The 15954-nt window shown below is 46.2% G+C and overlaps 1 protein-coding gene across 2 annotated transcripts in view; it reads left to right on the forward strand.

Annotated features, from left to right (window-relative positions):
* The window catches only part of itih6 (inter-alpha-trypsin inhibitor heavy chain family member 6), a 33003-nt gene that overhangs the window by 13424 nt on the left and 3625 nt on the right, over positions 1 to 15954 (forward strand). Inside the window, exons 4-11 of one of the 2 annotated variants that reach the window (XM_064922304.1) lie at positions 8265 to 8375; positions 8677 to 8924; positions 9767 to 9936; positions 10097 to 10213; positions 10619 to 10790; positions 11015 to 11475; positions 11634 to 11988; positions 12628 to 12843. In XM_064922304.1, coding sequence (XP_064778376.1) covers positions 8265 to 8375; positions 8677 to 8924; positions 9767 to 9936; positions 10097 to 10213; positions 10619 to 10790; positions 11015 to 11475; positions 11634 to 11988; positions 12628 to 12843 — 1850 coding nt within the window. Of the gene's footprint in view, positions 1 to 8264; positions 8376 to 8676; positions 8925 to 9766; positions 9937 to 10096; positions 10214 to 10618; positions 10791 to 11014; positions 11476 to 11633; positions 12844 to 15954 lie in introns of both variants that reach the window. The other variant, XM_064922303.1, reaches the window with a different exon arrangement.

A 15954-nucleotide genomic window follows, 5' to 3' on the forward strand; every position in this document is an offset into this window, starting at 1 on the left:
ACTCAGAAGACATTCATTTATTCAAAAATAAAAATAAATGTTTTGTTTGCGCGTTTTCTTCAGTAATCCACAGGCTCAAACAGTCACAACAGGCAGACAAAAAAATCCAAATAGTATCCGTAAAGTTTGTAGAAACATTTCAAACAATGTTCATAATTAATCCTCAGGTTGTTTTTAGCCTAAATAATCAATAATATTTCAACCGGATAATAACATCGTCAATATAAAAGGTAAACAAGAAAGGCACTCTCGGTTGTGCGCATGAAAAAGCTCTGACACGGCAGGGTCCACTCATTCAGACTGCTCTTACTCCCTCATTTTTCAGAATACAAGCCTGAAACAATTTCTAAAGACTGTTGACATCTAGTGGAAGGCATAGGAACTGCAAATTAATGGATACTGTAATGGCATTGATTAGAAAACTACAACAAACAAAATAAATCCTACTTCCTGAATGGATTTTTCTCAGGTTTTCACCTGCCAAATCAGATCTGTTATATTATAGACACTATCTTAATAGTTATGGAAACTTTAGAGTGTTTTCTATCCAAATCTACCAATTATATGCATATCCTATCTTCTGGGCCTGAGTAGAAGGCAGTTTAATTTGGGCACGCTTTTCATTCAAAATTTCCAAAAGCTGCCCCCTACCTAGAGAAGTTAAACTCAGGATTCTGTAAAGGCCTACCCCAATGAGGATATGTGTTTACTTTCAGCTTCCTGTGCCAATCGGAAGTGCATTACATTGGGGTCAAAAGGGCTGCTTTGAAGGGTTAAGAAAGTCACATCTTTCCAAAACTTCAAATGTGTGATTAGGCAACCCTCATGATCTTTAAATCAGTCATTTATCCCATCAGATTTCCAAGAAAAACTCACACACATCAAGAATGGAGTGACACACTGTAGAGCTTACAGACACACAGAGCCTGCAATAGTTACCTTTGTTCGAACTATCAAAGAACCATCAGACCTAGAGCTCTGAAACTTTAGGAACCTGTTCTAGAGCTCAAGTTGATAGTGCACAGTGAGTTATGTGGCTCTAGAAGGTTCTCAGACTGAGAAACAGCCTCGTACATTTGCAATAACTTCAATTCATTTTGACCATCACGAAAATGACGACATTTAGAAAAGTCCCAGAGTCGCAAAACTAGGTGCATTGAAACTGCCTCGGCCCATAGAGACGGACCCTAACATTTCTGTCCAATAGCTCATTCAAGGACCCCGTAGCAAAGCCCGGAAAATGTGGATTTTCAGCACCAATTAAGATCGCTGCTCAGGCTACAAATTACCTATCGAAAAGAAACTCGGGATTCGGGGTCGCCTCACATAGGCCTACACATAATATCAGAACTGGAACCGCAGCTAGAACGTAACTATGTGTTTTATGTTTTTATTATGGTTTAAACTGAAGGCGCTGTGAATTATGGGCCTGCTCTGAAATATGTAATAGCTGGCTTCTAAACGAGTTGGAAAAAGTGGGTTTGGTGTCAGATGGTATCAGTTTGGTGTCAGAATGATATCTATTTGACGATGACTTGCTGGCTGACCTTTGTACATTTGCAATATGTTTAAAAAGTGATGAAGCATCACCAAATTGACATTCTGTAATCAACACCAACAAACAATGGAGAGGAACCAGAATCACTGCCCGGCCATCCCAAATTCTTCAGGACAGAACATTTTGGTAATTTTGGACGTTTTTCAAAAGATCGTAAAACAATGACAGAGTCCCACTTCTCTCATGTCACCATCGAGCAATGGAGAGGAACCACTATCACTGCCCGGCCATCCCGAGTTCATCAGGCCAATCAATTTTGCATTTCTGCAGTATTTTTGAGTATGTCAAATTCATGATGGTAAATGCCTACTGAAACATATTGAAATAGACAGTACATTTGCAATAAGATTCAACAGTGAAAAAACATCACCAAATGGACATGATGAAATCAACACAACGAGCGATGGAGAGGAACCACTATCACTGCCCGGCCATCCCGAGTTCATCGGGCCAGTCAATTTTGCATTTCAGCAGTATTTTTGAGCAAGTCCAATTTGTGATGTAAATACCTATTGAAGCATATTGCAAATGGACAGCCATGCACGTGGTGATTGGAATGGGTTCCCAGGAGCAAATTTTTTAAATGTTTTTTTAATGCCTTAAGGGGGTAGCAAGGGGTCTATGGTTGGGTAGGGAGCACCCTCCACCCGGGCCCACCCAATAGGGGGCGGGGCGCCCCTGATAATTTTGAACACTTTTCAAAAAAATCGTTAAAAACAACAGATTCCAACTTCTCCCTCATCATACATGACAAATAGACCATCTAGGTTAATTCATGGCTTAATCTGTTAAATCTATGGGGGCGCTATTTCATTTTTGGATAAAAAGACGTGCCCGTTTTAAGCGCAATATTTTGTCACAAAAAGATGCTAGACTATGCATATAATTGATAGCTTTGGAAAGAAATCACTGAGGTTTCCAGAACTGCAAAGATATTTTCTGTGCGTGCCCTAGAACCAATTATATGCATAGTCGAGCATCTTTTTGTCACAAAATATTGCGCTTAAAACGGGCATGTCTTTTTATCCAAAAATGATATAGCGCCCCTAGAGTTTCAAGAGGTTAACATAGTTCACTGACTTTTGGGTTTGGAAACCTGACTTCCTATGATCGTACATGAAAAATGGACATAACATCCTGATTTGCCACTTTCAATACTTTCATATTGCATTTGGACATTTCTTATGGCATTTGGCAATGGTTCACTGACTTTTGACTTTGACTTTTGACTTCCTATGAAATCATATTGCAAATGGACAAAACATGTGCCTTATGAACAAGTTTTTAAAAAATGACAATAAAATATGACAAAGGTATGTTCATACAGTTCTTATACATGTATAATTGTAAAACAAAAATCTAAAGAATTTCGAAAAACGGTCCAGAAAGCACTTTTTTAGAGGGTGATACATTTTTTTATTTTGTTTTCAAATTTTCTAAATTTCACCCTTGAGTATTGACTTGATGTGCATTTGCAGTATGAAGATTTACTGTGGAGCTCGCCATCTTTTGGATTTTTGCTGTGTGACACTTGGCATTTGCCATATGACATTTGCCATAAGCTTTCAATGATCTGCTGTCCATTTGAGTGTTATTGGACATCATGTATATATATTTTTTGTCTTACCTTTATTTAACTTCTATATCAAGCGGCAACAGTGAGAGACTTATTTCTGGAAAGGTGGATTTTTAAAAGTTGTAGCTCGAACTGTTTGGGCACAGACCTGGATAATATGACAGAACTTTGTAGACTGTCTCTGCAATAGATTGTGAGTACAGTGGAGGTAAACCTAGGCGTTGAGTGACAATGAGAGAGGTTTCGTCTCTGGAGGCACCAGTTAAGCCAGGTGAGGTCTCCGCATGTGTTTGGGGTGGGACAAAAGAGCTATCTAAGGCATGTTGAGCGGGACTGAGGGCGCTACAGTGAAATAAAACAATAAGATCTAGCCAAGACAGCAGTAGGCAAGGCATATATAGTACAACGGTTTGATTTGTCTAATCTTAGCAATTTCTTCTTAGCTAGCTACATAGCCGTCTTTGTATCAAAGATATTGCGTAATTATCGTATTTCGTCGTCCTAACGTAGTCTACACTGCTTTCTGCCCAGCAGCTAGCTAACATCCACTAGCACAGCAGCTAGCTAACGTCCACTAGCACTGTAGAAACTATTACACTCAACGACTCGATTAGTGTAGTGTTAGCTAGCTACATAGTTGTCTTTGCTGTCTTCGGATCCAAGGTAATTGTGTAGTTTAGAGTGTGTAGACTTAGAGTGATTATCTTAATTTACCGAGGTTAGCTAGCCAACTATTTGTCGTCCTTAACGTAGGAGTCACTGCTAGCTAGCTAGCCAACAGCTAGCCAACGTCTTCCGAATTGAACTTCAACAACCCGGTCAACATTCCGCCTCGCTCCACAGGTAGTATCACATTTTCATTTCACTTCATTACAGTCCAACGGTTTGATTTGTTTGATCGTAGGTAGCTAGCTACATAGCCGTCTTTGTATCTAAGACAATTGTGTAGTCTGGAGCGATTTTCTAGGTTAGCTAGCCAGCTATTGTCGTTCTTTTAACGTAACGTTACGTAATCAACACTGCTAGCTAGCCAGCTAGCCCCCGAATAGCAGCACTGTAGAAACTATTACACTCGACGGAACGACTTGATTAGTGTAGTGTCAACAACGTAGCCACTGCCAGCTAGCCTACTCCAGCAGTACTGTATCATTTCAATCATTTTAGTCAATAAGATTCTTGCTACGTAAGCTTAACGTTCTGAACATTCGATAAGTGTAGTCCACTTGTCATTCCAATCTCCTTTGCATTAGCGTAGCCTCTTCTGTAGCCTGTCAACTATGTGTCTATCTATCCCTGTTCTCTCCTCTCTGCACAGACCATACAAACGCTCCACACCGCGTGGCCGCGGCCACCTAATCTGGTGGTCCCAGCGCGCACGACCCACGTGGAGTTCCAGGTCTCCGGTAGCCTCTGGAACTGCCGATCTGCGGCCAACAAGGCAGAGTTCATCTCAGCCTATGCCTCCCTCCAGTCCCTCGACTTCTTGGCACTGACGGAAACATGGATCACCACAGACAACACTGCTACTCCTACTGCTCTCTCTTCGTCCGCCCACGTGTTCTCGCACACCCCGAGAGCTTCTGGTCAGCGGGGTGGTGGCACCGGGATCCTCATCTCTCCCAAGTGGTCATTCTCTCTCTCCCCTTACCCATCTGTCTATCGCCTCCTTTGAATTCCATGCTGTCACAGTTACCAGCCCTTTCAAGCTTAACATCCTTATCATTTATCGCCCTCCAGGTTCCCTCGGAGAGTTCATCAATGAGCTTGATGCCTTGATAAGCTCCTTTCCTGAGGACGGCTCACCTCTCACAGTCCTGGGCGACTTTAACCTCCCCACGTCTACCTTTGACTCATTCCTCTCTGCCTCCTTCTTTCCACTCCTCTCCTCTTTTGACCTCACCCTCTCACCTTCCCCCCTACTCACAAGGCAGGCAATACGCTCGACCTCATCTTTACTAGATGCTGTTCTTCCACTAACCTCATTGCAACTCCCCTCCAAGTCTCCGACCACTACCTTGTATCCTTTTCCCTCTCGCTCTCATCCAACACTTCCCACACTGCCCGTACTCGGATGGTATCGCGCCGTCCCAACCTTCGCTCTCTCTCCCCCGCTACTCTCTCCTCTTCCATCCTATCATCTCTTCCCTCTGCTCATACCTTCTCCAACCTATCTCCGATTCTGCCTCCTCAACCCTCCTCTCTTCCCTTTCTGCATCCTTTGACTCTCTATGTCCCCTATCCTCCAGGCCGGCTCGGTCCTCCCCTCCCGCTCCGTGGCTCGGACGACTCATTGCGAGCTCACAGAACAGTGCTCCGGGCAGCCGAGCGGAAATGGAGGAAAACTCGCCTCCCTGCGGACCTGGCATCCTTTCACTCCCTCCTCTCTACATTTTCCTCCTCTGTCTCTGCTGCTAAAGCCACTTTCTTCCACTCTAAATTCCAAGCATCTGCCTCTAACCCTAGGAAGCTCTTTGCCACCTTCTCCTCCCTTCTGAATCCTCCTCCCCCTCCCCCCCTCCTCCCTCTCTGCAGATGACTTCGTCAACCATTTTGAAAAGAAGGTCGACGACATCCGATCCTCGTTTGCTAAGTCAAACGACACCGCTGGTTCTGCTCACACTGCCCTACCCTGTGCTCTGACCTCTTTCTCCCCTCTCTCTCCAGATGAAATCTCGCTTCTTGTGACGGCCGGCCGCCCAACAACCTGCCCGCTTGACCCTATCCCCTCCTTTCTTCTCCAGACCATTTCCGGAGACCTTCTCCCTTACCTCACCTCGCTCATCAACTCATCCCTGACCGCTGGCTACGTCCCTTCCGTCTTCAAGAGAGCGAGAGTTGCACCCCTTCTGAAAAAACCTACACTCGATCCCTCCGATGTCAACAACTACAGACCAGTATCCCTTCTTTCTTTTCTCTCCAAAACTCTTGAACGTGCCGTCCTTGGCCAGCTCTCCCGCTATCTCTCTCAGAATGACCTTCTTGATCCAAATCAGTCAGGTTTCAAGACTAGTCATTCAACTGAGACTGCTCTTCTCTGTATCACGGAGGCGCTCCGCACTGCTAAAGCTAACTCTCTCTCCTCTGCTCTCATCCTTCTAGACCTATCGGCTGCCTTCGACACTGTGAACCATCAGATCCTCCTCTCCACCCTCTCCGAGTTGGGCATCTCCGGTGCGGCCCACGCTTGGATTGCGTCCTACCTGACAGGTCGCTCCTACCAGGTGGCGTGGCGAGAATCTGTCTCCTCGCCACGCGCTCTCACCACTGGTGTCCCCCAGGGCTCTGTTCTAGGCCCTCTCCTATTCTCGCTATACACCAAGTCACTTGGCTCTGTCATAACCTCACATGGTCTCTCCTATCATTGCTATGCAGACGACACACAATTAATCTTCTCCTTTCCCCTTCTGATGACCAGGTGGCGAATCGCATCTCTGCATGTCTGGCAGACATATCAGTGTGGATGACGGATCACCACCTCAAGCTGAACCTCGGCAAGACGGAGCTGCTCTTCCTCCCGGGGAAGGACTGCCCGTTCCATGATCTCGCCATCACGGTTGACAACTCCATTGTTTCCTCCTCCCAGAGCGCTAAGAACCTTGGCGTGATCCTGGACAACACCCTGTCGTTCTCAACTAACATCAAGGCGGTGGCCCGTTCCTGTAGGTTCATGCTCTACAACATCCGCAGAGTACGCCCCTGCCTCACACAGGAAGCGGCGCAGGTCCTAATCCAGGCACTTGTCATCTCCCGTCTGGATTACTGCAACTCGCTGTTGGCTGGGCTCCCTGCCTGTGCCATTAAACCCCTACAACTCATCCAGAACGCCGCAGCCCGTCTGGTGTTCAACCTTCCCAAGTTCTCTCACGTCACCCCGCTCCTCCGCTCTCTCCACTGGCTTCCAGTTGAAGCTCGCATCCGCTACAAGACCATGGTGCTTGCCTACGGAGCTGTGAGGGGAACGGCACCGCAGTATCTCCAGGCTCTGATCAGGCCCTACACCCAAACAAGGGCACTGCGTTCATCCACCTCTGGCCTGCTCGCCTCCCTACCACTGAGGAAGTACAGTTCCCGCTCAGCCCAGTCAAAACTGTTCGCTGCTCTGGCCCCCCAATGGTGGAACAAACTCCCTCACGACGCCAGGACAGCGGAGTCAATCACCACCTTCCGGAGACACCTGAAACCCCACCTCTTCAAGGAATACCTAGGATAGGATAAAGCAATCCTTCTCAGCCCCCCTTAAATGATTTAGATGCACTATTGTAAAGTGGCTGTTCCACTGATGTCAGAAGGTGAATTCACCAATTTGTAAGTCGCTCTGGATAAGAGCGTCTGCTAAATGACTTAAATGTAATGTAAATGATATTGACATTAGAGAGAGGCATTAAGCATTCACAGGTGTTGATCAGGCGAGCTAAGACAACAACGAGTAAATGGCGATGAATGGGAAAAGCGGGTCAGTTAGTTACATTCAGGACCTGAGTTCGAGACTGGGGCTGACAGGTAAACAAAATGAGGTACTGTGTTATTGAAAGACTCCAGGTGGCATCATCAGTGAAGCCGAGTGATCATAGGGTCAAAAGAGCAGCAATAGGTGAGTCAGGGTGCCGTTTGGTAGTCACTGCTATGCTAGGTGAGCAGGGGATAAAGCGTTCAGAAAAGGTTGTGGGTCGGGGCTAGTAGATGGTTCTTCGGTGACATCGTAACAGAATAGCCTGTTGAGACCACATCGGGCGATCATGCCAGCAGTCCAGTCGTGATGGATCGGCAAGGCTCCGTGACGACAATAAAGGGTCCAGGCTAATTGGCGAAGGAGGTATTGTAGCCCTAGAATTAGCTGGTATATGGGCCTAGCTCGAGGCTAGCTCAATGCTAGCTGGTGCTTGCTTTGGGACAAAGATGTCTAAGATGTCCTCCATCTTAATCCATCTCGAATGCTTTGAAGTACTGTATATTATTGTTTTGTAACACGTGACTGATAATACAAATAGTTACCATAAAGGAAAGTCTATTTACTGTCAATAAACCTTGATGTTTTCAATCTATGAGACCAAAGCATGTTTGTTCACATAGTCTGACCATTGAGTTACCCAGAGGGCTATTTAACTTTATTTCTGTCCTCTTATTCCACAGCACCTCAAATGACAAAGTGTACATTGCCCAGGTGAAGGAGAGGAGTGTCGCCAGGAAGATGTATGACGCAGCCAAGAAACAAGGAAAAACAGCTGGACTTGTTGCCACCAAGTCAGTCTGAAAAAGTATTTGATACCACATTCACTCTTTGATATGTGTTTTATTCAGATTTCTATGTTTTGTGTGAAAGAGTAAGAAACTACTTCCATTTTTCTCTAGATTTTCTGCAGTACAAATCAGACATCCATCACCCACCCACTACATCCACTCACATCTTTCCATCACTTCAGTCTGGATCCTACTCCATTCCATCAATGCTCTCTCAGCCATTCTTTCAGGTTCACCATAGACCACTGACACCATCACTCCAATACTGTCTTTCTCTGTTGTTTCTCCTCTGCTGTGGTCTCAGAGAGAGGGAGATCGAGAAGTTCCGCGTGGCGGTGAGTGTTCCCTCGGGGACCCGGATGTCCTTCTCTCTGTCCTACGAGGAGCTGCTGCCCCGCAGGTTGGGTCGCTATGAACTGACCCTGGGTCTGAGGCCTGGAGGACTGGTGACTAACCTCACCCTGGACGTCAGTATTGCAGAGAGGACAGGACTCAGCTTCATCAAGGTCCTCCCACTGAAGACCAGTCGACTGCTCTCCAACACTGTCACAGGTAACATAGGAAAGACAACCATCAATGTTCATTGTCAAAGTAGTAGTACTAGTTGTAATACAATCAGCATGTTTAGGGCATCAGTTTGAGCAAGTCAGGGCGCAAAATCACTAATGGCAGGTAGCCCAGTGGTTAGAGCATTGGGACGAGCATTGAGACGGTAACCGAAATGTTACTGGTTGGAATAGCTGAGCCGACAAGGTGAAAAATATTGAGCAAGGCACTTAACACTAAATTGCTTCAAGGCTGCTGTACTACTATGGCTGACCCTGTAAAACAACACGTTTCACTGCACCTATCCGGTGTGTGATGTTAGGTTCTAATTTTCAGAGTACAAACTCAATGGACACTATGGAAGCTTCAAACCAAGTTTATTCTGCCCAGAGGGTCAATACAACTGCATTAGACAAAAAACATGGTTTCCCCCATGGTAGTGTGCATACGCCACTTTGGGTGGAGTCTCCTCCTCATCACTAAACATTGCATCATTATTGCTAGTCAGGGAGCTGAGTGATATGGGCCTTAAACGGTTCTTCCCCTTGTTAGTACTGCCATATGTGACCATGTTCCCTGCACTCAGCCCCTCCCAAGCTTCATTATGGCACCCCTCATGTCTATTTTATAACTAATGATTAATTATAGTTAAAGCTCAGAAACCAAACCTATCAGTGACAATTAAAACTTAAAAAATAATAATGAGTAGTTATTGTATAGTAGGGTGATTTGTGTTTGTGTGATTGTGTGCAGTCCGACTTCAACATACTGTAGTATATCTCAAACATGCACAATGATTGTCTGTGAACTGACTGGGTGTTCTCTGGTCTCCCTTCTCTTCCATCCAGGTGAGTCTGAGGCTCCAGCCTCCACCCAGGTCCAGCAGAACCCTCGTTGTGCTCGTGTGCACTACAGCCCCAGCCTGCAGCAGCAGAGCAGTGCCTCTTCTAAGGGACTCAACGCTGACTACATCATCCAGTACGATGTAGAACTCAGTGACCTCATTGGGGACATACAGGTCATCACACACACACACCCATGTATTGCACGCTTGCACAAGCATTACACACTGTCTAGGACCAAAGTCATACACAACAAATACTGTACAAATGACAGTATCTAGTGAGACAATAATCTCATCAAGTGAGTTATTATTCTCTTCTTTTGGCCTCTCTCAGGTGTTTGATGGATACTTTGTCCACTACTTTGCACCTCGGGGGCTTCCTGTTGTCCCCAAGGATGTAATCTTTGTCATTGATGTCAGTGGCTCCATGATTGGCACCAAGATCAAACAGGTACAGTAGAAGTATTACAGATGTATTTATTTATTTGACCTATATTGTCACAGCAAAATAATGCAGCAACAGGATTTGAACGTTTAGTCCATAATGATGCTTGATCGGTGGTTAGGCTATTAGCTTGACAAAGGTATGCTACATGAAAAGTGCAATATTGTTAATATACAGTAACCGTGTGTTAGTGTGGGATTTCAGTGAATTTGTGTAAATCACGAAGCTCATCTGCATTTCCTGCAAAATTCTCAGCTACAAAAGTGATCCAATTAAGATCCTACACCTTTACCTCTTTCACATTGCACCCAGATGCACCCCATTCATTTAGACAAGAATGACAACATTGACTCTACATTATATAGATCAATAAATTATCCTTTCTCTTCTCTCTGCATTTGTGTGGACCAGACAAAGCAGGCGATGTCCACTATCCTGGGGGACCTGCGTGAGGAGGACCACTTCAACATCATCACTTTCTCAGACAAGGTACACACCTGGAGGAAGGGTCGCACAGTGAGGGCCACGCGGATTAACATACGAGACGCTAAGGACTTTGTCAAGAGGATCATCGCTGAAGGATGTGAGTGGGATTGAGTCTGATGTACTTGAATTGCAATATATCTGCAGCAACTTGACAAGACCATGAAAACACTGTCGGTATTTCTCTCTTCTTCATTCCATTCCATCTTCTGACTCCTCATTTTCCTCCTCTTCTGCATCCTCTTCTGCATCCTCCATTCCTTCCACCGCCAACCCTCCCTCTCTGCTCCACGCCTCCTTCCCATTTGTTCCTCTATCCTCCAGGGACCAACATCAATGCAGCCCTCCTCTCAGCCGCCCAGCTGGTCAACCCTCCCTCCTCCTCCGGTGGTACCCGCCGGGTCCCTCTGGTCATCTTCCTGACGGACGGTGAGGCTACCATCGGCGTGACATCCGGTGACATCATCCTGAGCAACGCTAAGAGCGCCCTAGGGGCCACCTCTCTGTTCGGCCTGGCTTTCGGTGATGACGCCGACTTCCCTTTGCTACGGCGCCTGGCACTGGACAACCGCGGCGTGGCGAGGATGGTGTACGAGGATGCGGACGCCGCACTCCAGCTGAAGGGATTCTACGATGAGGTGGCCAGCCCGCTACTGTCAGACATCCAGCTGACCTACATGGACGACCAGGCCTTTGACGTCACACGCTCCCTCTTCCCTAACTACTTCCAGGGCTCCGAGCTGGTGGTCACTGGGAAGGTCAAGCCAGGGGTCAGGGACCTGAAGGTTTGTGTCATTTAGATCATGTTGCTTGATCTGTGTTTGTCAATTGTTTATACCATAAGATGAAAAGAAATGTCCACTTGAATTATTCATATTGTAATGGCCAATAAAGATGTATCTTCTCTTATCTTCTCTTCTCTATTTTTGTATTTTCATCTCAGGTGTCTCTGACAGCCAGTGGCTCCAAGCAGAAGGTGAAGGTGGAGAATGAGGTGTTGGTGTCTAATGGAGAGGGGAATAGGACAGTGCTCTCTATGGGCTGCCCTGGGGGCATGGATGGGATCCCCAGCTTTGTACAGCGTCTCTGGGCTTACTTCACTATCAAAGAGCTGCTGCTGGCCAAACTGAACACCACTGACCCTAACATACAGAAACTGCTGGGAGAGAAGGCCACCAACCTCTCCCTCAAGTACAACTTTGTCACTCCTGTTACTTCCCTCATTGTAGTTAAGCCTGATGCTGATGAAATTCCTACCTCAGCGTCAACTACAACGGTTCGACCCACCACCACCACAGGTACTACAACAACCACAGTAGCCCACACACCTGCCACCAACATAGCCTCCTCAATCCCTGTGAAAAAGCCCAGGATGATCAAAGCTAAACCAGACCCTCTTGTCACAAAGCCTCCACCTCAACCCAGAAAGGGCTCCACCCCACCAACAAAACCCAACCCAGTGAAAACAGTGGCTCCACCATCCCCCAAGAAAACGACTACAACTACCACCCCCAGCCCCAGTGCTGTCAAAACCGTCCCTGTCCCTCTCTCAGGGAAAATCTCTACCCCTCCTCCCAGCTCTCCTAAAACTGCTCCTGCCCTTCCTGCCAGAATAGTCAGTACCCCCCTGCCCAACTTGCTCAAAACAGCCACCGCTCCTGCACCTGGGAAAACCACCACCACAACCCCTGCACCCACCACAGTGAAGACCATCCCTACAACCACCACCACTACCACCCAACGCAAAACAGTAAAGACTACAGTCCCTACAACTGTGAAAACCACTACCTCCACTACCACCACCACCTCAGTCAGAGCCGACCCAACCCCTGCTCCACAGCCTGGGAAACCCACTACGCCCCTGCCCATCTCTGTTAGAACAGCCCTCCCGCCACTTAGAATATCCCTCTCATCCCTCTCATCCTTCTCTTCCTCAGAAAACACCACCATGTCTGCCGCTGATGCCAACCAACCTCAGGTCACCACACACCTGTACAGTCTTAAGTATGTCCCTCCTACTCCAGCTCCACAGGGCAGTAACACAGACACAGACCCAGATGTGGACCAGATTGCCACCTTTGTCTCTGCCACGTTTTCCCCCATGCCAGGCGTTACAGACGGACCAAAACTGTGGGAGGCTGCAGGACTATTGGGTAGGTCTTCCACTTATCTCGGAAACCCAGAACTAAAATCTTGCGTAATTGTGCCAGATCTTAGAAAATAAACTAGAATGGTAGCTCCTCCCCCTTCTCTCTCAAAGTTCCGTGCAAGTCTATGGGTCAAATGTCCCTTCCCTTCCGAAATTGTAAAGATGCGAGCACCTGCAAAATCGTGATTTGTCCAAATGATCAGTGACAAAAAAAACAGCTCACTGGAACAATGTTCTTTGTTAGTCGTCGCATCCCAGTCTGTTGACAGATGCTACAATATCAATTATGTAAAGAAGCCACTTCTGTCCAGGAAAAACATCAGGGACAAACTGATATTCTGTAAAAGGTACAGACCCAGACCATTACACCTTTATTTAACCAGGTAGGCTAGTAGAGAACAAGTTCTCATTTGCAACTGCGGGTCCTGTGTGGCTCAGTCGGTAGAGCATGGCGCTTGCAACGCCAAGCGTCGTGGGTTCTATTCCCACTGGGGCCACCCATATGCAAAAGTAGTGGCCCCAGCCGACTTGTAAGTCGCTTTGGACAAAAGCGTCTGCTAAATGGGATATATATAATAAAAGGATTGGACTGCTGAGGACTGGGGTAAAGTCATTTTCTCTGATATATCCCCTTTCCGATTATTTGGGGCATCCGGAAAAAAGCTTGTCCGGAGAAGACAAGGTGAGCGCCTCCATCAGTCCTGTGTCATGCCAACAGTAAAGCATCCTGAGACCATTCATGTGTGAGGTTGTTTCTCAGCCAAGACAGTGGGCTCACTCACAATTTTGTTTAAGAACACGGCCATGAATGAAGAACAGTACCAACACGTCCTCCGAGATCAACTTCTCCCAACCATCCAGGAACAGTTTGGTGACGAACAATGCCTTTTCCAGCATGATGGAGCACCTTGCCATAAGGAAAAGGTGATAAGTAAGTGGCTCTGGGAACAAAACATAGATATTTTGGGTCCATGGCCAGGAAACTCCCCAGACCTTAATCCCATTGAGAACTTGTGTTCAATCCTCAAGAGGCGGATAGACCAACAATACCCCACAAATTCTGAAAAACTCTAAGCATTGATTATGCAAGAATGGGCTGCCATCAGTCAGAATGTGGCCCAAAAGTTAATTGACAGCATGCCAGGGCAGATTGCAGAGGTCTTGAAAAGAAGGGTCAGCACTGCAAATATTGACTCTTTGCATCAACTTCATGTAATTGTCAATAAAAGCCTTTGACACTTATGAAATGCTTGTAATTATACTTCAGTATTCCATAGTAACATCTGACAACAATATCTAAAGACACTGAAGCAGCAAACTTTGGAAATCAATATATGTGTCATTCTCAAAACTTTTGGCCACGACTGTAGACAACGTCTACTGGTCGTTGCACACTTGTGCTGAAATACCTCTAACAACTGACATTGTGTATCTGTTACTGTGCTTGCTCTTTACTCAATGCCATCATGGATTAAATGGGCTGAATGATCAATGGGTGAGTGAATTATCTTCGCCTTATATGCCCTACAATTTGCAAACTCTCCGAGACCATAATGTCAATACCACCAGGAACTTGGTCTCTCTCTGCAATTGCATTTGTACCACTCTCAAACGCAACTGGACCTACACTTGATGACATACTTCCAAAATCTCAAACTATTGAATGACAAAAATAATTCTGTGTCAAAAGACTGTTTGTTTTATTGACAATGGTGCTGGCTCTGCCAAGTCCTCACGCATTGGACAACAGGTTTATTGTTATGCTTTTATTGTTGATCTCTGGTAACGTGTGACCAAACCCTGGGCCGGTAGATACCATGCGATCTCTACCGACTCCCTATGATTTCAAAAACAGAACAGGTTTAGGCCTCTTGCATGTTAATGTCAGATGTCTATTTACAAAAATAGACATGATTAGAATATGGGCCAAAATGACAAATGCAGACAAAGGCTTTATCAGAAACTTGACTAAAGAAGTCTGTGTCAAATAACTCGATTTCTATTGATGGGTACACGGTTTTTAGAACAGATCGGATGAGTAAAGGAGGAGGGGTTGCAATTCATGTTAAATCCGAGTTTAACACCTCTGCAATTCTCTCGATTACCAAAGCCAAACATTTTGAATTGCTTGCGGTTAAAGTGAACACAAACTCAACAAAAAAAGAAGTGTCCCCTCACAATCAACTGCGTTTATTTTCAGCAAACTTAACATGTGTAAATATTTGTATGACCATAACAAGACACAACAACTGAGACATAAACTGAACAAGTTCCACAGACCTGTGACTAACAGAAATTGAATAATGTGTCCTTGAACAAAGGGGGGGTCAAAATCAAAAGTAACAGTAAGTATCTGGTGTGGCCACCAGCTGCATTAAGTACTGCAGTGCATCTCCTCCTCATGGACTGCACCAGATTTGCCAGTTCTTGCTGTGAGATGTTACCCCAGTCTTCCACCAAGGCACCTGCAAGTTCCCGGACATTTCTGGGGGGAATGACCCTAGCCCTCACCCTCCGATCCAACAGGTCCCAAACGTGCTCCATTGGATTGAGATCTGGGCTCTTCGCTGGCCATGGCAGAACACTGACATTCCTGTCTTGCAGGAAATCACGCACAGAATGAGCAGTATGGCTGGTGGCATTGTCATGCTGGAGGGTCATGTTAGGATGAGCCTGCAGGAAGGGTACCACATGAGGAAGGAGGATGTCTTCCCTGTAATGCACAGCGTTGAGATTGCCTGCAATGATAGCAAGCTCAGTCCGATGATGCTGAGACACACCGCCCCAGACCATGACAGACCCTCCACCTCCAAATTTATCCCGCTCAAGAGTACAGGGCTCTGTAATGCTCATTACTTCAATGATAAATGCGAATCCGACCATCACCCCTGGTGAGACAAAACCACTTTTTGCCAGTCCTGCCTGGTCCAGCGATGGTGGGTTTGTGCCCATAGGTGACGTTGTTGCCGGTGATGTCTGGTGAGGACCTGCCTTACAACAGGCCTACACTCCCTCAGTCCAGCCTCTCTTGGCTTATTGCGGACAGTCTGAGCACTGATGGAGGGATTGTGCGTTCCTGGTGTAATTCGGGCAGATGTTGTTGACATCCTGTACC

This window comes from Oncorhynchus masou, chromosome 18, assembly GCF_036934945.1.
Source record: "Oncorhynchus masou masou isolate Uvic2021 chromosome 18, UVic_Omas_1.1, whole genome shotgun sequence".
Taxonomy (NCBI): Eukaryota; Metazoa; Chordata; class Actinopteri; order Salmoniformes; family Salmonidae; genus Oncorhynchus; species Oncorhynchus masou.